Source organism: Schistocerca cancellata, chromosome 3 (genome assembly GCF_023864275.1).
Source record: "Schistocerca cancellata isolate TAMUIC-IGC-003103 chromosome 3, iqSchCanc2.1, whole genome shotgun sequence".
NCBI lineage: Eukaryota > Metazoa > Arthropoda > Insecta > Orthoptera > Acrididae > Schistocerca > Schistocerca cancellata.
Genome location: NC_064628.1, coordinates 700,590,765 through 700,614,982, shown reverse-complemented (window position 1 = coordinate 700,614,982; position 24,218 = coordinate 700,590,765). Strand labels below are relative to the sequence as shown.

The 24,218-nt window shown below is 38.5% G+C and overlaps 1 protein-coding gene across 3 annotated transcripts in view; it reads left to right on the top strand.

Moving 5' to 3' along the window:
- Positions 1-24,218, top strand: part of LOC126175691 (RNA-binding protein cabeza) — a 66,491-nt gene that overhangs the window by 1,712 nt on the left and 40,561 nt on the right. For all 3 annotated transcript variants that reach the window (XM_049922628.1, XM_049922627.1, XM_049922625.1), the window contains exons 2-3: positions 11,401-11,613; positions 21,093-21,392. In XM_049922628.1, the coding sequence (XP_049778585.1) occupies positions 11,413-11,613; positions 21,093-21,392 (501 nt within the window). In that variant the 5' untranslated portion in view covers positions 11,401-11,412. The remainder of the gene's footprint in view (positions 1-11,400; positions 11,614-21,092; positions 21,393-24,218) is intronic.

Below are 24,218 nucleotides of genomic sequence, written 5' to 3'. Positions count from 1 at the left end.
CCGTCATGACGTCAAACAAGACAACACGCTTACGTCACGGGTCAAAGCCGACGCGTGGGATCGGACGCTTCTGTCGACCCAGTTCTAGACTGTTTAAGCAATAAGAAAACTGCATTTGATGTTGTGATTTCGGGTCAACAGAAACATCCGATCTCACGCGTCGGCTTTGACCCGTGACGTAAGGGTGTTGTGGTGTGTGACGTCATTTCAATCTTTATGGTCTATATGTTTTGTCGCTACTCGTTATGTCTAATGAATCAATATTGTTTTCTTCTTTTTTTTATTTGTTTCTTTTTTTTATCTTTTGATTGACCTACACATTGATCTGTAGCGTAGCCCTGAATACGAGGTTAGGTTGGGAGTTTTTTTTTGGCGGGGGGGGGGGGGGGGTCAGGGGGGGGCGCAGCCCCCCCCTGCCTGGCCTTGAGTACCACTTGTTTATTATTATCTTTGTTTGCTATCAATGTTAGCAGATTGTTCTTGTGAAACCTTTGTGTGTGTTCATTTTCTATGTGTTTTTGTCTTTGTAATACGTATGCAACGTTTCTATATCCGCCATATTGGAATTGTCGTTTCCGCTATATTTGTGACGTCATGGGTCAAAGCCGACGGGTTAGATCGGACGCTTCCGTATTTCCGTGATTTCTGTAACTTTACTAAGGTGTCATCATCACTTACTTTGGCAAATGTGGTATGCTAATGGTGTAAAAAGACACTGTAAAAAGCAGTTCTAGTTAACCAGAGGTGTCCTTTTTCTCCTGCCCTAATCGAAGATTCATTTTCAAGACTAGTAAGCTTTTCCTGTTTCAAAGCTAGCAAAATCTCAAGTAGTAGACGATGTTACTGGGCATTTATGTAAGTCATGGAGAATTAAGTGTCTTTGTAAAAAATAAAAATAAAATTGTGTACTATTTGGTAACAAAGCAGAAATGAGCCAAAGTGCACTTCTGGTGTTGTAGCTTTTTTTGTGTGCTACTGTTGACCGTTTGTCACTCACAGCCAAATATGTGATAGTATATGGTAGCCAGTGAGAAACAATCTAATACACCCCCCCCCCCCCCCCCCCCCGCTCTGTGAATATGGCTCATTTGAGATCCGGTAACCCATATGAGTGAAACAAACAACAAACAGCGGGTCAACAGAAACATCCGATCTCACGCGTCGGCTTTGACCCGTGACGTAAGGGTGTTGTGGTGTGTGACGTCATTACGGCGCAGAGTTTGGTTTGTGAGTGTGGCGTGTTTGTAGATGTTGCCTCGTTGACGTTACCTTAGTAGGAGTTTTAGGGCCTGTAATATATACTTTACCTTTTTACTGTACTTTTTGTTTTAACGTCGTCTATGAGGCTTTTATCAGTTTGCCATTAGATTGTTCAATCTTTATGGTCTATATGTTTTGTCGCTACTCGTTATGTCTAATGAATCAATATTGTTTTTTCTTTTTTTTTTATTTGTTTCTTTTGATTGACGTACACATTGATCTGTAGCGTAGCCCTGAATACGAGGTTAGGTTGGGAGGTTTTTTTTTTTTTTTTTTTTTTTTTTTTTTTTTTTTTTTTTTTTTTTGCGGGGGGGGTCGCACCCCCCCCCCCCCCCCCCCCCCCCCCCGCCTGGCCTTGAGTACCACTTGTTTATTATTATTATCTTTGTTTGCTATCAATGTTAGCAGATTTTTCTTGTGAAACCTTTGTGTGTGTTGTTTTTCTATGTGTTTTTGTCTTTGTGATACGTATGCAACGTTTTTATATCCGCCATATTGGAATTGTTGTTTATGGTCGTTTCCGCCATATTTGTGACGTCATGGGTCAAAGCAGACGGGTTGGATCGGACGCTTTCGTATTTCCCAAACAGCTAGGCCTATAACGTCATCATATTTGTTGTTTTTTCTGTAATATATCAAGGTTTACGAGGTTGTGATTAGGGTGGAACCTAGTGGCACCGCTTATATTGTTGCAGGTGAAACCATATAAGCCTATACTTCGTTGGTGAAATTTGGGTGTATGTTGTGTGTGTGAATGTGTGCTTCTGCTACAGAAAGTTAGTATGAATACTGTTTACATGTTCTTTAATGTGCCACGTGTGTCAGCTATTGGTGAATGGTTGCCTTTCCTTCATTTTATTTATTCTCGGTTCTTTGAAATCTGCCCTGAGAAAATGTCATGAATCAGTCGCATACTTAAACATGATCAGGTACACTAACCAGTATATTACACTGTTTCCTAGTATGGATGAAGTTGGTCAGCTAAGCCAAGAAATAAAATCCAAGAGACTGTAAAAATTGATACAAACTCTCATCAGACAGGAATCAAAGAAATGGGGTATGAAAATTTAAGGACAGTTAAGTGCCCCAAATGAAATGAAACATTTTATTAGTACACTTACTTATCACATTTTCTATTTGCTGAGGAACACTTGAAGTGCTCCATACCTATATTTCATGAGCAGCTTTCATAAGGATAAGTTTAATCGAAGTCAGCCAAAAAAAAATAGGTACTTCACTCATATTGCTAAGGTTTGTGTCAGATTTTACTTAATTGTCAAGTATCGTGTAAATTTTGGTGAAGCTCATAGCAGTCTCTTGACCCCCTGCCTTTTTGTTTTTGAAAGGATAAATGATACATGTTATGTAGAGTTTTCAGCAATTCTTTATTGTGCAATGTTATTAATGCACTTATTTAATTCCAGTTTATAGTATAGTGTGTTTTGTGATTGCTTAATTTGAGTTGGCTTTCAAAGTGAGAACGAGCATGTCCGTCGCCATAGAGGCCTTGCCCCATAGCTGTACAGCAGCAGCCACATGGTTTCTGTAAGCCAGTTTCCAAAGCCTATTCATGGTTTCTTTACACAGGATCCCAAGCTTGGTATCAGAGGTCAAAGCAAGAAAAGGTTTCCTCTGATCTGAAGTTTATATTTACTTAAAGTACTTAGAATTTTTTACGGGTTTCATTAATGTGCTGTAGATTGTTGTGAAGAAAACTGTACAGCCTGCCAGACCATGTCACTGATGATGCTGGAATAACTGTAATAATGTGCTATTTAGGAACCCAGCACCTTTCATCCTTTGATGGCCAGTAAAATGAATTTTCTGGGCTATTTGGTTGCATCAAGCTTATTGAAGCACCCTTCTGATCAACAGAAGTTTCTTATATTTCCAGTCCACCCCCTTTTTTTCTAAATTTAATTTTTTAATATGCAAGCTTCTTCATCTCCCAGTACCTACTGCAGCCTACATCCTTCTGAATCTGCTTAGCGTATTCATCTCTTGGTCTCCCTCTGCGATTTTTACCCTCCACGCTGCCCTCCAGTACTAAATTGGTGATCCGTCGATGTCTCCTGCTGGCACTATTGTCATTTAAAGTGATAATCATCTCTTCCTCTGAAGTCTCCAAAGCACCTTCATCCTGCCATGCTCTTTCCATAATGTTATGTGTGTGTCTGACGGCTTTTTTCCAGTCTTCGGAGGTAATATGAGTAATAGCTTCTTTAGTGCGTGCTTCTACTGTGGAGAGTGTAAATATTTGGTTGTTCCTGGCAACGTAAATTTTAATTTGGGCCCATATCAACTCTATAGGGTTGAAGGTGGCAGTGGTACGGTGAAAGCCTGAAGATTGTAAGCCCCCCCCCCCCCTTTTTTTTTTGACAGTTCGTCGACTTCATATTTTGGAAATTGCTGTTTATGGAAATTTACTTTTTCCATAAGCTCGACCTTTTATAATGTCATGCGATACATTTACGTTAAGACGCTCAAGCCAGTGAATCATGTTGGATGGGTCTCCAACCTCCTTTTCTGTCTCAAACAGTTCCTTCCCAATTTTTACGACAGTGTTTTTGTTGATATTCAGGGCTGCTGCTGTTCTGTCTACCACCTTGCTAAGGGAGAGTGGGCCACCATTTAATTTTTTCACTCTCAAAGTAAGCTCTTAACGAACAAACCATTTCTCTATACTGCCCTTGTAAAGCAACCCCCTGTCCACGAGAATGGTGTTGAACTTTTCCACTTCTAACTTTTGATGTACTTTCTTCTGAGATGTTAAATAAGACACAACAAATAGCTGTCACAGAAACATTACGGTAACTCCTAAACTGCAGTGAAACAAACACAGCACGCAGCAATCACAGACTTACTGCAACTAAATCATGGCACAAGCAATAGTGTTGTGGACTGAGATTTGGCATCTCAGGGTGTACGTGGCTGCTGGTCTGCGGCTACAGACATCACGGGATTGGCTGAATCCGAGTCGTGCCTCCGGCGTGACCTTCTCCCTTTCCGTTCCAGCTGTTAGTACTAAAGTAATATTGAATAGAGTATACAGCAGATTTATGAAACCTGTAAAAAATTAAACCACCCTTAAGTAAACATAAGCTTGGGATTGTAAGAAACCTATTCTACCTTTGGCCTGACACTTCAAGAATTGTATCATTTAACTTTGGATCCTGTGTAGAGAAGCCCTAATCAATATCTGGGGTTAAGAAACCTATCTTTAGCTGCTATTGGGCAATGTCCCTATGGCAATGGAGATGCTGGTTTTCTCACATTAAAAGAAATCTGCAGTGCAAAAGCCACCATGGACCATGGGCACATAGCAATAGATTTATACGATTTTTCATCAGTACACAAACCTTCCGCACAAACTATGCAAGCTCCAAAATGTGCCGTACTTCGAACTGGAATTAAACTAGCACATTGAGAGGTTTGAACAGTAAAGAGTTACTCGAAAATTCTCTAACATGAATCCATTCCAAAAATAAGTCAGGCAGACTGCTGTGAACTTCGCCAAAATTTGCATAACATGATAGTGGTGTAAAACTTTAACTTGTATTGTTCATATAAATGACATGTGTTACTGCTGTTATGCAGCAATTTTACTATTGTGATCTGTGGTGTCTTGGCAGTACACAGTTAAATTTTGAAGTTTATAATCACTTTTATCCTGTGTTATAGCATAAAAGCAGGCTGAAATGTCATCACAAGTTGTGGCAAAGGACACCCCTGTTTTGAATTTAGTTCTGACTCACTTCCTAATCAGAGCTTCTGATTTAACCTTCCTTGGAAAGCTCTAAACAATCGTAGAACATAAAAGATGTCAGTATTAGTTTAAGCAGAATCTTGGCACATTTACAATGACTCTACCTTGTCATTCAGTTTTACTTCCCTATATGCCCACATTTCAAAACCAAATAGTTCATGGTTTGGAACCTGATGAAGTGTTTTAAAAGATTTTACTGAAGACTCTTGTGCAAAAGTGAGCTAAGAATATCAATTTTGACATTTTACAAAATTAAAGATATCCAGTGATCTATTGTCCTATATGGCAAGTTGTTTATTTAGATAGAAGCCTATGGGGCCTGAAGATGGTAAAATGAAATGCCAAACCTGGTTGCTTTCAAAATAAAATATCTTAAAGTATACAGCTGCTTCATTGTAGGAAAAAATATGACAGGGAGCTGTAGTGCCATTAAGTCTATCACAGGTGGTACCACCTTTAATCCCTAAGCAGTTTATCTGCTTTCCCTGAAGAGTTAGACAAATTATGCAACTTCATATTTTTAAGTTACATGGTGCATGAGAGTCTAGCAGCACACTGATACAGCCACACTTCCGTGTATAATTTTCCTGCATTGTTCAACTCCTGGTCAGTTATCTTCAGACACAAAGTACAAATGTTGCCAACTTTTAGAACTTGTCCCACCTCTCCCCAAGCTTTGTATTTCATCTTAATTTCCATTCATGTTAGTTGCTTCTAATTGTGTTAAGTATGAGACTGTGAAATCAGAAACCGCATAAGTGTGCAAATCTTAATTTTTGCAGTCAAAAGTAGTTAATTGCTCATTTGTGGACTGGGATTTTTGCATACGGAAACAATGCGTCAGGTGCGTCAATTTTAATCATTATTTTCACTTAACAAAAAAGTAAGTAACACAGATCATAACCTTTGAAGCTAACATGAGCAATTAGAATGTCAAAATAAAATGATAACTGATCTTATCTTAGTGATAAGAAGGTGCATTTGTTATACAACAATTCTACACCCCTTCATAGTCAACATATCAACATAAGAAAGTGGTCAAGCCTTGAGAAAGATTCACCGTAGTCACTGAAGAAATTAGAATCACGAAGTTATTTCAGTTGAAGCATGACATCTGACCTTCTGGAAAGAAAGGTACAGATTCCGATCAGAACATCCATATACTAATTTCAATATGATTGTGTTCGAACGTTCGGTTAGTTTCGTTATTTTGATGCTGTTTAACAGTGTTTCTGAATATGGCATTGCGCCTTGATTGTGTTATGCTTTGAAGTACTCTGGAAAATCAATTTTGTGAAGTGGTATTTCAGTAATCATGAAAACAGTTTTTAGGTACTTTCATATCTTATGCTACAGTATAGCTGGGTCAAATGGAATGTGCAGTATTAATCATCAGCTTTGACCCTTATGTAACCAGGGTTGCCACAACAGGCTGTATATGATCCGGGAAAAACCCGGGAATTTTTCATTGTTTCAGTTTTCAGTTAAATTAACTGGTAAAAATTGATTCGCTAGCAAAGCTACTGGAGAAAGATACTGCAGCAATAAAATATAAACGAGAGGGGAAGAAATAATAAAACTTTAGTGGCAAAGGAAATGTGCCATTTGCAATAACAAAACACCGTGCACGCACAAGCGTCTGCAAACAGCAAAAACATGTCAAAGGCCTTAGGGCGAAGACTATGCAATACTTCGTAACAATAAACTGCTTTCTATGAGGGTGATGTCACAACTATGTACATTAGGTTTGTTTAACCAGTTGCCAGCGGGCTCATGCGCATGGACAGTTGACTCGCGTTTGAGTGCAGTACCTTCTCTCGCTTCCTGCTAGTTGAAGTGTGGCTGTTAGCTATATCAGCAGTAGCAGCCAGATGCCAACAAACATTTTCTCATGCGCTGTAGCTGCGTTGAGTTGTAGTGGGGAGGGGGTTAGTCTCCACGTGACCCATGTCTGCGTTAAGTGATTTCGCTGTTCCTTCTTTGTTTACAGCTCCCACGTCAAATGAGAACAAAACGGATTTCTGTGGCCAGTAGCTACCAAGTGAATTAAAGTACATTCACGTAATTGCAGAGGGCAAACATATATTATTGGTTTCAGTTTCCTGATTTTATTTAATTTCCAAGTTATTAGCAGTCAAGTATTAATTGCCTTGCAGAACTCTGAAGTTATTTTTGTCAGTTTGCTAAAGAAATTTGGCTTTATTAATTTTTTGGCTGAGGCAATCAATTTATTTCAAACAAAGTGTTTCATTCCACAGTATTGGCTAGTTCCAACTGTTTGCTGAATTTCAAGTGCACGTTTTCATCTTCTGCCGGGTATGGCATTATGCCATAATAAAGAACCAAATATGAGTTAGTACATTGTTGGTACCCCCAGAAAATTTACGTCCCAAAAACCGTACTGAAAAGCTTATGTAGATGTAGATCATATGGGACCTACTTCGTTGTGAATCTGGAAAAACCAATGTGCGCTTAAAGCCGAATTATGCATTTTAGTATGGTTACGAAATTCTGATACTCTTGGAGTATCCTCTGTCATGTTTCTTTTATGGCGTAATGTAAACTTTATTAGTGCTTTATACATACGAATAAGCGGACTTCCTACACCACTGCAGCTGCTCACGCACAATAGCGCCTGTTTTCTGGTGCGCTCTGGCAACTGTTAATCGAACTTATTTCGAACAGTCTCAGGATAGTGTCGGAAATGGTGGTGGGAAAAGCGTCACTTTCAAAGTAAATTTCTTTTTATGCAACATGAATCGTGTTACGCTTGAGAAAGTGGGATAGATTTCTTAAATCAGAGAGTTTAAAACTCAACGCTTTGAAGACCAGCCACTTACAAGAATTTCGAGCCCAGAAGACCAGACATGTATGCCTCTATTTTAAATTTAGTGGCACTTTTGTGTGCAAAAAAACATCAATATTACATGTGAAAGCTTAGCAGTTCTTGTTGCTATACCCTGTATATTAATGTGAACCATAAATTTTCCTCTTTGTGTGTTTGCACTACGTAACAGTGATTGACTACAACATGTGTCTTATGCTCTGAATATCTGCTGTCATCGGCTGGCGAAATCACGTGGCATGAGATAAGACTGGCTTACAAAAGGACATCGCAATCTCGATTTCAACGCTCCAGAAACTAACGTCATGTGTTTGCTGCAATTCGAATTTATACTTTCGTAATACGAAAATATGCAGCGTATATGTTGCTGCACGTCAAAAGTCTTTCCAAAACTTCTCCTTTTTCTTCATCATAAGTATTTCCAAAAATTTTAACCATTCGAAGGATTGATAAGTTTTACAGTTGCAAGGAATAATCTATGGAAAACCTACTGTCACTTAGTACGGAAAAGGTGTATTTTCGCCCGGGAAAAAGTGTATATTTTTTGAAATGGGATATCAGGGAAAAATCTGGGAATTTTGTTTCCTTGTCCGCGTATACACCCTGCACAAGTTCTGGAAATTTGGGAATATCTGGAAAATTTGAGAAAAACACTGTTTAAATCTCGTTTTTGTCTATATAAATGAAATGGTTTGTTTACTGAAATGTATTGCATCGTTGCTGGCTGGGTGCAGGTGTGTGTGTGTGTGTGTGTGTGTGCTGCTTCCCTACTCCCTCATTCTTATTGCTTCTCCCCTTCCTACCATTCGCCACAGCTTGCAGTCAGTGCTGCCACCATTTCTTGCCACTGGCATAGCAGCTGCCGACGAGAGGCAGGGAGATCTTGAGGAGTGATGTGTTAAAATCTGATTCTCGGAGGTTGTTGACAGTGGCTAGACAGTGTGCATGAGTTATCTGAGTGACTGTGAGTGTGTGTGCGTGTGCGCGCGCGCACACATATTCGTTTTCTGACAAAGGCTGCGGCCGAAAATTTAGTTGAGTGTGATGGTCATTTCTGTGTGCCTATTGCTGGCTCAGCGATCATCTTTTCGATAAGTTGCTACCTATTCTCATTAGTATTGCTTATTAGAGTGTTTGCGCAAGTTATCTGTTGCATGGGTTGATCACCGCGGACTTGTTTCATCAACGTGGTGTCTGTGACGTGAATAGCTGGCCACGTGATTGGACTTCCATGACTGGCTAACACTGCAGGCCATTTCTGTAGATATCTTTAATGGATTGGGCCTTCTGATCTGAAGCCTGTCATTTCCCACTAATGTGCAAGCCCTCACCAATCTGCCTCTGTCCAGGTCGGTTTGTGTATGGCATAATGCAGCGGATTTTAGTGGTGTATCCGAGGACCCAGGACTGCAGGCCAGAGGCTACAGACGATGGATTTCAGGAATTGCGACTGTTTCACCACCAAGTACATTGTACACTGGGTTGTTTTATAGACATTTTATTTGTTCTAGTACATTTTGGCACATCAAAAATAATTTAATATTTTAGAAAGTATGGAAAATAAGAGGAAACTTTTGACAGTCACTGGTGGTTTGTACGCTACATACTCATATTTCTCAAAATAAAAATTGCACAATACCTGTAAAACAATAAGACATAACACAGTGGCTAATAACTGACAAAAACGAACATAGTGGAACCAACATTTTATTGGGGTCATCTATAGTGTTGGCTTGCACACCTCTTCCTTGCCTTATATACACTTCTTTCTAGAGGCCTACTTTTTTCTGAGGTTATTTCTGAAATCAGTGAATGTATTTTACACACATCTTGCAACTCCAAGGAAAAGTGTATTTTTGTCACCAAATGTGTGTTGTTTTATTGACGTACAATAATAACCGTTGTCTTAATGAAATGCTTATACCATTTGACTTGCTTTCTCCATCTAAAAACAGTTCATTACAAAAGATGTTGATGTTAGTACTTAAGATTTTTGCTCGCATGGGGATAAATACACAAGGCCTTACGTTTTTACTTACACTTGAGATCTCAAAATTTGCAGGTGAAAAAAATTTGTCTGAAAATTGGGGAATTTCACTTGGGGAAACTTGCGACAAACCTGGTAATTGTTTTACGTGACTTCCTGATTGGGCGTACTTGAAATTTACTGTGTTTGAAGAGGGTGTTTTGTAGCCTTTATTTATGTAGTAGCTTTCTCTGGTGTATATTTCAGGTTGGCTTTTAAATAGTGTTAGTGTGATTGGTCTGGTGGAGTGTTGTTACATGGTGCTTCCTATAGGAATTGATGTTTGGAGCTTTGTTAATGTTATTTCAGTGCCAGTAGCTATCGGTAACAGATTTTATTCTTGGATTTGAAATGGTTTGTTCAGCGTATTGTTAAACCTTTCGCTGCTGCAGACATGCTCTGTGCATTGTGTGCTGATTACAGCTTTGTTGTGACTACTGCTCACCAAATGCTGTAAACTGCACTAAAATCTGATGATCCAACCACTATGAGATACTAACCACCCGTTTTCAAGAAAATTATTTGCTGAAAAATTAATTGGTGCACTTCTTATGGTCTGATACCTTTGCATGTTAAAGGGCTGAATTTCCTTTCATTACGTATGTTACTGTGCTGCGTCAAATGAAGCAGAACATTGCACCAAACTTAGAGACCTCGAAGAGGTAAAAACAAACTGTGTCCAGTTTCTGTGTGGTTGCAATATATGAAATGTAAATATCAGAAATTGTGTGATCCGAACAATCCATTTCAGCTCTTCATTTCTGTAATTTCACTGCATTTCCTTTATACTTAAAGACTACTTCTATCTGTGCCACCCGGTATTAGCAGATGGCACATGATCTTTGTGCACCAAACCGTGCTTGCCTCGGAGACATGAGGGTGGTTTTTGTTGACTACTGTTGTACTAATAAAAACCAAATGCATGCTGTGTTGCTGTACTTATATTATTTTTATATTATCACAAATAGTCAAACATAATGTTTTAGTATTAACACCACTTGGATAAAAACTTTCCGCCGTTTTGTTGAAAACTGGTGTTTCGAGATTGATTCTTGCAAAGAAGAAAATGGCAACTGACCACTGTTTTCACACAGAGCGCTGTTACTCATATACAGCTGTCAGAAGTCGAATGTCTGTACTTTACAAGAACCAACTCGTAAAACTTTCTTATTGGCACTTTGAACTGGTCAGTTTCCTGGTATGGCATTTAGAATGTTCTTAATAAAGTATTTACTTTGTAGTTTATCTTACTTTTTGTGATGATGGGGTGAGCAGCATAGTTAAATGATATCAAGAATACAAATGATTACAAATCATTAATGTGCAAACAATATACATATAATTTTTTTTCTTCCGGCATGTCAGATTTTGAACTAAAAACATTTTCCATTTCCACTCTTTGTAAGTTTATAGTCCATTGCTTTTTTTACATTATGAAGTCATTATACTGAATATTTGAAAAAGGATGTGTACTTATTAAAACAAAACACTTTCTTTGTGCAGAATACGGAGGCTATGGGGGTGGTGGCTCATACGGTGGCTACACACAGGCTGCCCCTCCACCTGCCGCAGGTGGAGGTAATGCTCCAGGCTACCAACCTCCTGGGCAAGGTTACGACCAGGGTGCATACGGCAATCAAGGATCTTGGGGTGGTGGGGGTGGGGGTGGTGGTGGGGGAGGTGGTCAGCAGCAAGGTTATGGAAATTACGGATCAGGTAAGCCAAGATTACTAAAATTTATGTATCAGTACTGGTTATATTATTTGTACTGTACTTAAGAGCAGTAGTTACTGTAATTAAGACTATACCATTTTGTAGTTGTCTTTGGATTGTTAGGCATAGGTTGAAAAGGTTGTGTAGAAATCTTTTTAGTGGAGTTTCATTGGCCATCAAAAACATAGACTGCTGAAGGTGAACAGCTAGTAAATAATACAAAACATCATTGTGATAACTGATGTATAATGTATAGATTGAAACTTTCATGGGGGTTCAGAAACATCATATATTTAATCAGACTTACCAAGTGAAGTTAGAAAGGTGTTCTAGAATTGCTGGTAAAGGAAATCAGTGATTAAGCCAGCATATGGCAATAGTTGAGATGCTATAAGACACGGTGTACACAACCCGGGAGATCTGGGAAAAACCCGGGAATATTTTAGAATTCCGGGAATTTTTCATTTTAGTTTTTGGTTAATTTTTGTGACTGACTGGTAAGAATCAATACTCTAACAAAGAATATTACTGTATCTCGCTACTGCCGAATAATACTGCAGCAATAAAACACGAACAAGAGAAAAAAAGGAAAATAAAACTTAAGTTGCAGAGGAAATGCACCATATACAAGAATAAAACACAGTGCTCATACAAGCGTCTGCCAACAGAAAAATGTGTCAAAGGCTTTAGGAAGACTATGCAATGTTTCATAAAAACAAATTGTCTCTTCTGAGTGTGACGTCGCAACTGTTTGCATTACATTCGTTCGAGCGATTGTGAGCGAGCTTATGCGCATGCAGATGAGTCGCATATGAGTGGTACCTTCTCCCGCTTCTGGCTAGATTCGCGTATCTGCAACAGGCCCGGAACTAGGGGGTGGGGGCAAACTGGGGTATCTGTCCCAGGCGGCAGTTTCGTGGGGGGGGGGGGGGGGGTGCCAAATTCATATTACTGAGGAAAAAGACATTGTTTCACAGTGCCTAGCATCCAGTGCACATTGGTCTGTCAATTACTCTATCACATCCCTGTTAATTTTTGATCAAATTCTAATTGGATTTCTGAATGAATCATAAGTTGATTTTTGAATGCACGCACAGTGTACACGATGTGTCTGCTAGGGGAATCCCCGTCGCATCTAGAAATAAACTTTCCTGCAGACTGAAGGGGACGGGTCTGTAAGAGCTGAGCAAATAAAGCCGAAAGGATGAATGACAATCGCTGTTTATGTGGTTGACTGGGTTTGCAAATGATCTGTGTTATAATTATTAGTAAATTCCATAGTTTCAGACTAGCAGAATGGAAATAAACGACTAACAGGAATAACAGCAACAAAGATTACGAATTGCCTTCTCCATGTATTCAAGTAAATGAAACTTTGACAGAAAATTTTTGGCCTGTCTGCAACACTACTAAGGGCCAGTTACATAGTTCCCGGCTAGCAGCCGCTAAAGTTCTATTCTGGGAGTAGCGCGGAAAACGCGTTGTACAAACAGGTAATAACGCCTAAACGGAGAATAAATGCGGGATAACTGAAACGGTGATTGTGGCAGTGTTAGTTAAGTTAACCAGAGAATAAGTTTTGACACTGACAGGAATAGTTACAGAATTAGTGACAAGATTGTTAGAACGAGGGAGAAGAAACGGGGACTCTCACAAATTACGGAAGAATACAATGGTTCCAAATTTATATAAAAATTTTGTACTACTACTTTTTGATTTCATGCTTCAGAAGCTAGAGAGTATGAATGAAATGTGAAACTATTTCCTAACATAAAACTTTTTGCTTATAGGAGGCCCAATAGGCATTTGATATTGACACTTCGTGAATTATGTTCTGTCATGTTATAAAAATGACCATTTGCACCAAAATAGTCTCGTTTATTTGGTGTGTTTAACAATTGGTGCAACATTAGGCAGGCAAGCAGACTGAGAAACCACACCAGTCTTGGGTACTATTTGTATTAACAGCTTTTGTAGTATTAGAGAATAACATTTCGTTTTTTCATGTAGCAAAATGTTGACTAACTTTGAGGTAATAGATTCTTTCCCAGAAAGGAAAGTACGTCATATAAAGCTGTGGCAAGATTAGAGAGGGAAAAAAAAGCTAGGACTTAAGGATTAAAGAAATGTATACTGTCTTGTTTGTCTCTTGTCTTCAATCTTTTTGTGTATCCTATATTTAATTTTGTCACACACAACCGCAAGTTATTAGCTAATAGGCAGTAAAGACTGCAGATTCTCTGAAGAGTTCTTGTTCTGCCGATTACAAATAATCGCATCCAGTACTAATTGAGAGATTTTTTTAAGAGGGGCAGGATGTCTAACCGGCCAACTGGGAGCAGGAGAGGCACCACAGGACATTTCAATTTCCACTGGCCTGAACGTAGTTCGATGGCACCCATTACAGAATATTAAACGTTTAAATTCCAGAGAGCGAAATACAGAGATGTGCAATGGAAGAATTGTGTGAAGAGGCATGGCACTGCACTTCGTCACACTTAAGACCAAAGAAAATGTCTTATATTCCCTCGAACATATGTTTTGTGTATCGGACTCATCAGAAAGACGTGCACTAAAACTAATACTGCCATGGTTCGGAAATATTGTTGATCCGGACCTGATGCACAGAGCAGTCTGAGTTGTAGTGGGGAGGTGGCAGTCTCCATGTGACCCGTGTTGACATTAAGTGATTTTGCTGTTTCCACTTTGTTTATTGCTCTCTCGTCAAATGGAAACAAAATGGATTTCTGTGGTCAGGAGCTATCAAGTGAATTAAGATACATTCACATAATTACGGAAGGCTAAAATATGTTATTAGTTTCAGATTTTATTTTGTTTCTACCTTTCTGGCAGACAAGCGTTAATTGCATTGCAGAACAATGAAGTTATTTTTGTCGGTTTTTAAATAAATTTGACTTCCATTAATCTTTTCTGCTGAGGCAATCAATTTATTTGAAAAGAAGTGCTTAATTACACACTATTGGCTAGTTTCAACTGTTCGCTGTATTTAAAGTTCACGTTTTCATCTTCCAGCATGTATGCCATCATGCCATAATAAAGAACCAAACATGAGATAATACGGTACTGGTACCCCAAGAAAATTTATGTCTGAATCTGGACATACGAATGTGCACTTTAAGCTTAATTATGCATTTTAGTACGGTTCATAAAATTCCCATGTTCTTGGGGTATCCTCTAATGTCTTGTTTCTTTTATGACATAATGTAAGATCTATTAATGTTTTACACGTATGAACGTATAGGCTTCCTGCGTCATTGTAGCTGCGCAAGTGCGGTGACGCCTGTCATTTGGCGCAACTGCTGAAACGAATCTATTTGTAACAGGTTGTGGGAAAATATTCTGAATTGTTTGAAAAGTGTTACTTTAATTGAAAGTAAATTTCCTTTTACACAAGATGAACTACTCTGTGCGCGAATGTCCAATGAATTTCATAAATCAGTGTGTTTGACTCTCATTCAAAAATCAGTCTTTGAGGACGACCATTTAGAATATTTTCGAGCCCAGAAGATAAAATTTATGTCATTGCTAAAAAATTTACTGGCACAAGTGATTATCTTAAAGTGTATCACGCGCAAAAAAAATCAACATTATATGTGGAACCTTAACTTCTCTTCCAGCTTATTAACCTTCAAGACCAGTATTATATATGAATGCTATGTATATTAATTTAAACCATTAACTTTTCGTATTTGTATGTTTGCGCTACTTAAGAGTGATCTTACTATTGGCTGACCATATCATGTGTCCTGTGCTGTCATCAACTGGCGAGATCATGTGAACGAGCTATGACTGGTCTACAAAAGTGCATCATAATCTGGATTTCAATGCTTCGGAAAGTGACATGCATTGTTTGGCGGAATTCGAGTTTATACCTGTGTAATACGAACATATGTAGTTTACATGTTGCTGCACATCAAGGGTCTTAAAAAACATGTCTCGTCCCCCCTCCCGTGCTTCGTTTTCTAAAGTGCCGGGAAATTCTACGTCTGTATATAAAATCATAAACATTCAAAGGATTGATGAGTTTCAGTGCCGAGGAATAACTTAACACTGAAAAGTGTATTTTCACCTGGGAGAAAGTGTATTTTTAACCGGGAAATCTGGGAATTTTTTTCCTTGTCCACGTATACACCCTGTGTAACACACACAAAAGATCAACATTATGTGTGAAAGCTTAACTTCTCTTGCAGGTTATTAATCTTAAGAGACCAATATTATAGGTGAAAGCTTTTCTTTTCTTGTAGCAACACTATGTATATTAATTTAAACCATTACTGTTTCCTATTTGTGTGTTCACACTACTTAAGTGATGTTGCTATTGGCTGACTACATCACGTGTCCTATGTTCTGAATATCCGCTGTCATTGGCTGGTGAGATCGCTTGACATGAGCTACGACTGGCTTACAAAAGCGCATCGCTATCTCGATTTCAGTCCTTTGGAAAGTAACATGCGGTGTTTGGTGGCATTCGAATTTATACTTCGGTAATACGAAAATATCCAGTGGGCATGCTGCTGCACATCAGACATCTTTACAAAATGTGTTTTTCCCCTGAGTTTGGTTTTCTAAACTGGGAAATTTTACACTGGTGTGTAAAACCACAACCGTTGAAAGGATTGATAAATTTTACAGTTCAGAGGAAAAGTATACTGTTACTTAACAAGGAAAAAGTTTATTTTCATCCAGGAGAAAGCATATTTTTAACCGGAAAATCTGCAGTAGTTGTCTGCAGATATGTGAGAACACTGAGGTATTGCCATAGAGGTGTTTACAAAACCATGTTGCATTATTGGTTGAGGGAGCGATGCAAAGCTACCGTACCCAGCCTGCTGCAGGTGTCTGGTCAACTTAACATGAACTCGAGCATAGAAGCATGTCACAGGGCAGGGATTGTGAATGTTTAAGACAGTTGTGCGTTTTTGGTTATGAGCTTCACAAAGAACATGGGGCACTTGGTTAAGACATCTCATTAATTGCTTATATACAGTCTCTCAATATATTAGGTAGGAAATAAAGGACCTACAAATTGGAGAATCCAGAGCACACCACACACAGTTGTTGGTTGTTCATTTTTGCCAGCGTTATAGTGAGCTAGAAGCTTATGCAAGACATTTATTCCACTCAGACAAAAGGGGATAATTGTCAGTATGACTGCCAGCCATTTATGATGACAATGTCCTGCATTGTATTCTCAATATCTTCAGTCCTAAATTGGAGTGGAGTGATTGGGCCGTGTTTCAACTCCAGTTACAGCATGCTCTAAGAAACCTTCCTTCCATTAGCAAAGTAATTCCATAGAAACCCTTGCCATATTGGATCGTATGAAATCAGTGCTGTAGGATTTTAACCAATATTTCTCCCCTAATGACAATCTGCACATGCTTACTCCTGTAACTAGGTAGTAGGTAAGTGATTATGTTGGTGGTAATCATTAGTGTGGAACAAGTTGAGTTGCAGATTGGTACAGCAGAAAGACTGTCAAACAATAGCCTTTCACCCAAAGAGGCCTTCATCAGAATTGGACAACATACACATACACACTCGCACAAATACAACTCACTCATACAACAGAGTCTGGTTGCTGAGGCCACAGTGTCTGTTGTTGTTGTGGGGGGGGGGGGGGGGGGGGCTATGCTTCTGATGAAAGGCTTGTTGACCGAAAGCTTATTTGTTTGTTCCACAGTCTTTTTTTTATCCTATCTGCCACTCAACATCTCCGCTATATGGTGAGTAGCAATCTATTCTTTTCATAATATTGTTATTCAATCCTTGATTTTTGTTAGTGTGGAATAAGGTTGAACAAATCTTAAGATTTATTTAAAATGAATGTGACATCCTACTAGCTATTTACAGTTAACTGACATCTTTATCCCACCTGGTTACTTTTTTGGCAGGGTGTAACTGATTTTAAGAGTATTCATGATGTCTGTGTCATTTTTATATCCCTGGGCAATCTGCATGTGCTTTGCTATGAGCAAAGGATAATTGAGAAATGTGGTTTGCATTGTTTGCTGCTCTTTCCTAATTTACACAAATACGGCAAAATATCTGACTGTTGAAAATTGTAAAAAATTCTACATCTGCATGTGTACACTGCAGCCACTGCATAGTGTGTGTCTGAGGATACCTAGTATCACTGTATTTCTCATTTCCTTTTCTGTTTCACCAACAAATGGAGCAAGTAAATAAGACTATCCATATGCCTCTTTATGAGCTCTGATTTCTCTTATCTTTTGTGGTCCTTGTGTGAAATATTATGTAGAATCATTCTGAACTGGCTACAAATACTGGTCTTTAAATTTTCTCAATGGTGCTTAGCAAAAAGAAGCCATCTTCCCTCTAGGGATTTCCATTTGAATTTACAAAGCTTCTCTGTAATACTTGTGTGCTGGTCACACCTACCAGTGACAAATCCAGCATCCCACCTCTGAATTTCTTTGATCTCTTCCTTTAGTCGACCTGATAGGATCTCCTACACCTCTAGCAATACTCAAGAATGGGTCACACTAGAGTTTTTTACACTGTCTCCTTTATAGATAAGCTAAATTTTTCTAAAATTCTTCCACTAAACCAAAGTCTGCTATTTGCATTACCTACTACCTTTCTTATGTGCTTCATTCATTTCATAACACTTTGATACGTTACACTTAGATAATTAATGTGACTGTCAAGTAGCACAGTAGTAATGTTGTATTCTAACATTGCAAGAGTGTTTTTCCTACTCACCAACAATAACTTACATGTTGCTGCATTTAGAGCAAGCTGCCATTTGTCACACAAATTAGAAATTCTGTCAATCATCCTACAGTCCCTTAACGACATCATCTTCCCGTGCACCACAGTGTTGTCAGTGAACAGTTGCAAATTGCCACTTACCATGTCCATATCATTTATGTACACAGAGAGTAAGAATACCCCAATCACATTTCCATGGGGCAACGTGGCAATACATTTGTATCTAATGAACTCACTGTCAAGGACAACGTACAGGGTTCTATCACTTAAGAAGACTTCGAGCCACTCACGTATCTGGGAACAGGATTGATATTCTTGGACCTTGATTAACAATATTTGCGGTTACATACTCTCTGAATAAGACCATTAAGTGCTGCTAGTTGTATCTCTTATTCTTACAGAAACAACTGGCATGTAGGTTTCTAATGATTCAAAATTCAGGGTGGTTATAATTAAAGAGCAGCTACTCACAGAGGTCCAGTGTGGGCTATAATTATTGAATGGCAGCAAAACTTGGTAGATATACTGTTTGGGTAAGGTGGAACTGATTCATGTTGGAAAACAATTAGTTCCAGTTTTGGCCTCCAGGTGCAAATCTGGCACTGCGAATGTGAAAGAGGTGTATAGAAAAGTTTCCATACCTAGTTGATTAGGAATGTGATGAGGGCAGAATAGGTCAAACAAGTGAGAAAGACATAACGTTAATTTTATTATTAACTGGCACCTACACAATTTGTTCAATATGACCACTGGAGACATTGATGACATACTGCATCCACAAAACAAATGTGATGTGAACAATGCCTGAGATGCATCTGGTGCTCAAAATTTGAACTAATTTTTTCCACTGGATACGGGTTCCCCATGAATGTGTTAGCATATCTACAGTCTTGCTGTCATACAATACTTACAACCCACATAGGAGCTCCGTGAGTAGCTGCACATTAATTATAACCACCTGGTACGATACAGGGTTGATGTGGCAAATATGATGCTGTACAGTCAGCAGACCCAATTTTGTCATCACATTGGCATACAAGATATGGAAATAGCTGCCTCAATGAACTAGTGTGTTGCAAATACTTACCACATGAAATCTTTACTCATTGTTTGCTGAATGGGTTTAATATTTAACAAAAGTGGTTGCTACTCTGTACTGGTATGGAGGTGTTGTCTCTTACCTGTTTGCAGAATAAGAAAATAATTTAATTAGGGTAAACATTCATGGATATAATCTCGTGTTTCTATTAATTGCTGCAGATGAAATGTAAAAGTTTTCTGGTGCCTGTACACCAATAAAGTCATATGGTGACATGTAGTGCATGGAGTGGCTATATGTAGCATAAAATCTGGATATGTGAGAATAATGAAAAACCATTGGGATTGCAACTTATTGCTGTATACCTGTCCTTTAGAATAGTATACAGACACAGTGGACAAAGGGTTTCACGTGGAGTCAGAGTTGGTGCTGCAAAACATTGCTAGACATGAAACCAGTTGCTGAAAATAAATATTTGCTGTTCCTCAGATCTTAAATCTTTGTAAGGACATTGCTGTGTGAGGAAACTTTACAAACCTGCTACCTCTGAACATTTTTTATTTGCCCGCTGTATTACATAGCCTTCACTTCCACTTTCAGATGCTAAAAAATTTATCTTATGATGATATTAATGTAAACATCTGTATTGCCTTCACTTTACTTGTAGCATACAACATATATGAAGTGACAGAATTCATAACAATACGCTTTGATATTATTGGTTCCACAGTAAATAATATGAGGTGATTAATGTTCCAGGATGTTTGGTTATGTCAGATCAGCTGAACTTAACCAATACCCAGATGTCCCGTAATGTAATGATGTCATGTGAAGTCATACGTGTGAATACAGAAAGACAATAAAATGTGGATAATATGTCTTTTGTGTTTGTATTACTTTTTGAAATATAGTTTGTGCTGACAGACTATATAGCATATCCCGAAGTCTAGGTTAGGTTGCGAAATGGCTATTTGCTTGGAAGTTGGCGAAACCAATTAATTTGGTGTGGCAACTTTGAACTGTAGTATAGATGTCTGTAGAGATCTGTTAGGTTGAAAGATGACTATGATTGTGAGTTGGTGAAACACTGTCAGAAGCTTCAGGTAATCCATCATTTCTGCAGTTGCTTTTGCATTAGCACATTTTTATTTTGTCCCTGTAATTGTTTCCACTAGTTGATTTGTGTGTCTTCAGTGCATTGTGTCTGCACTTTTTTGGTGGGAGGTGGTGTTTGTTGGAGATTTGTGTTGTGCAGTTAGTATTGAGTTAAACTGTTTGAACCAGACACATTCCTGGTTTTCTGCATGTGTTAAGAAACAGATCGCTCCAGTGACCCCTTCCTCTGTTGCAAAAATTTTACTTCTTGGTAACTGCCTTAGTTCCGTGGCAGTGAAATTATTAGTCTTTGAACAATAAACTCCTCTGACAGAGGTGTGTTTCAGGATTCTCACCAGCTTTTCAATTTACTTCCTGTTGCTGACATATTGGATTGAATGAAAACATTTTTAAAGTTGTGGCTGTTATGTGGGTTCCTCTGTTAATTAGGAGCAGTAATTCAGTTGCATGTTTCTTCCTGGAAGTTGATTCACTTTGTAATTTGATTCCACTTAGATAAAAGCTTAGCACAATTTTCATACACCCAGATGGTGAGAACAGTTTGTAGCTTCTGCATCTGATGATGTTACAGGTGGCAGCTATCCGTCTTATGACCAATCAGGGGGATATGGTTCAGGACCGGCTTCCCAACCAGGCGGTGGAGGCAGTGGTGGAGGTGGTTACCAGCAAGGTGGCTATGGTTCACAGCCGCCCCCTTATGACAGTGCAGGAAGTGGAAGTGGAGGAGGAAGTGGTGGGGGTGTGCAGTATCCCAATTACAGCCAGCAGTCCAGTGGTTACAACCAGCCATCTGGTGGTGGAAGTGGTGGTTATGGTGGAAGTGGGGGCGGTGGCAGCAGTTACGGAGGTGGAGGTGGAAGTTATGGAGGAGGTAGGGCTAATCTCTGAACTTAAGTACATTTAATCACCTGTAAACTCCTCTTCAGGTGGATTTCGCTGTCAAGTCTGCAGTAATGCTGTGCTTTCTATATGCAAATACTAGATAATAATTAACTCTGAAACTGCCACTGTTAAATCCCATGAACCTATGTGATAATAGTGAATACCTACAAAACTCAGAACTTCGGGCAATGTTTTGCATACTCCTGCTACTGGCGTTTTTCTCTGTTTGAGGGTCGATGAAGTTATTGTATTGCAGTCCACAGGCTTTCAGCCTTGGCAGCAGCACAGGAAATCTTACTACAGAGCATAATTGCACAACAGTTGAAGGAAATTTTAATTGGTGTACATAGACCATCTCAGTTCTACTTTACCATATAGTGAAATAGGTTTTTGATGTATGGTAGGAAGCGGTACATTATAAAACATAGTATTGCATTTGACAGTGGTAGTTGCCTGGAAAATCTCAAGAAAAAACATTTTTACGTGGAAAGATTGAAAATTTCAGCTGCTTCTTTAATGAAATAATAATGTCATTGTTTCAAATTACTGAGAAATTCTCCATTTCAGAACAGTTTGTAGAGAGAAGATAATGCAGTGGTCCTACTGTTAGTGTTTGCCTTTGACTTGCTTGCCAACCTCAAACATTTTGTTATAGTTGATGGGTTATTGTGCTGCCGTGCATGTCTCCCATGAGAGAGTAAGTTCGTGATTCCTCTGAAAGGGCTGAGCAAGTGTTCTTCCTCTGTCTATCCAACCCCAAGCTTGTACCCGATCTCAAATGATAAACCATGTACTTTTGTTGTTCCATTCATGATTGAGAGAGCAGTACATAAGTTGCAATATATCTCGCATCATCCATGTAGAAACAAATCTGGGGTCGTTGAGTCATTTAAGCTTTTATTCCATTGTACATATAGCTATATATGTTTTGTAGATCAACATTGAGAAATCTAGATTTGTGTTTTTTAATTTGCTAATTCCACTTCAAACGAGGACTTCACCAACTTCATTGTAATTTCATATTTCCAGAGAATAATGATGTTTGGAGTGAGATCTATCACTGTGAAATGGCAGTTTGCGACATGTTTCTGCAGGGATTTGTCATTCAGTTAAGGTCATTAACACACTGGCAGGTTGGTCCAAAGCAGTGATGGCTGGCAGTAGGATTGGATCTCCTAAATGTGACAGAGTGAAAAAGCTTACCACAGACATAATTATTGATAAAACTGTGGATAAATTTGTACCTCCAAAGAAGTGTCTTACAGATACTTTATTCTGCTAGTCTGAAAGACAGAAAATTGTTACTGTGAAATAAATTTCTCATAAAAATCTAGCAATGTTAACTGCATGTTGCCAGTTTGTACTTGAGCTCCCATCAGTTTGTTTTGAGTATTGTGGTCCTGATATTATTCCCAAGTGTAGTTCTATCGGGAGGTTGGAGGATTCATATGTTACCCAAAGAGCAATTTTAATTACTTCGCCTATCAAGAAGTTCAAAGAAGATGGAGATGGGCTTGAACCCAGTTTCAAGAGAAGAATAGTAGTCAGCTAGCTAGTGAACCTCTGTTTGAAAAGCTCTCTTTTATTCTGTTGGCGTATTGTGCAGAAGTATTACAGTTATTTGTCTGGTACTCCTTTAGCTCTGTTTCTATACAACATGCTTACCTTGATTTTGAAAAATTTACTGGAACCAATTATGGAGCTTGAAATTTTAAAAATGCTGAGTCAATAATGTGTAGCTTTCAGAATTATTGTACTTTCACTCCTTGAAAGTTTGGTTATTTGGTGCTTGAAAGGCATTGAGAGGATAAGGCATGGTAGTGAAATATTCAGTGTGACCATGGCGTACCTCCTTCTGACCATGAAGAGCTGATAAAGTACTCTTGACAAAACTTAATGGGACATTGCCCTTCGACGTGGCTTTCAAATGCAGAACACAGTCTGCATCCAGCCTGATTGGGACTAATCCTGATTTGATACAGAAATAGTTTATCAAGAAACCTATTTTAATTTTGTGGATGACCATTTCTAATGTTGCATAGTTGATGCAGTCATTGCAGGTTCTTTAAACTTCTAACAGATTCACAAATGACACATTATAATTAAGGTTTTTGTTTCATTGGATCTTTGAAAGTTTATAATTTTATTGACCTCAAAACTTACATGTTCTTAAATAACATAGTTCGTTAAAACTTTTCAAAATGCCTTCAACTAACCAAATTAATATAGTAATATATGCAAAAATTACGTACAGGTAAGTAATGAAACAGTCTTGTGGAAAGTTACAAACAGCTTCAATATTCAGTGTAATATTGTATGGTTTTTCTCCTCTGCTTCTCGGTGTGGGTCACATTCCCTTATCAGTCCTGAGGTATTAAAAGTTTGCATTCATCTTACTGCCCTTGGTATCTTTCAGAATTCTGCAATGTCTTCAGAAAGCATTTACGCTGTTACTCTATCTGCCGTTACTAAACTTTGAACTTTCTATAATAGGTAGCATACTCCTCATGAATGCATTGTCATGGATTAGCCAATTCATGTAGGGACTTAAGGGGAGTTGGAATGCCCTATCTCGCCAATGTTAAATTTGCTAACTTTGTGTACCTTTTTCTTTGGAACTATTATCTTCAGAACTTTGAAATTCTGGCAGAGGTTTTCAGCATATATTGTGAGCCCACTGAACTAGAACCAATGTTTTCTTTTTGTTGGTATAGTATTTATGAATTTTTTACCATTAAGCCATTTTTTATTGGAAAAAGTATAACATAAACTTCCCTAGTTCAGAGAATAAGCCAGTTCTTGTCATGATTCTAGT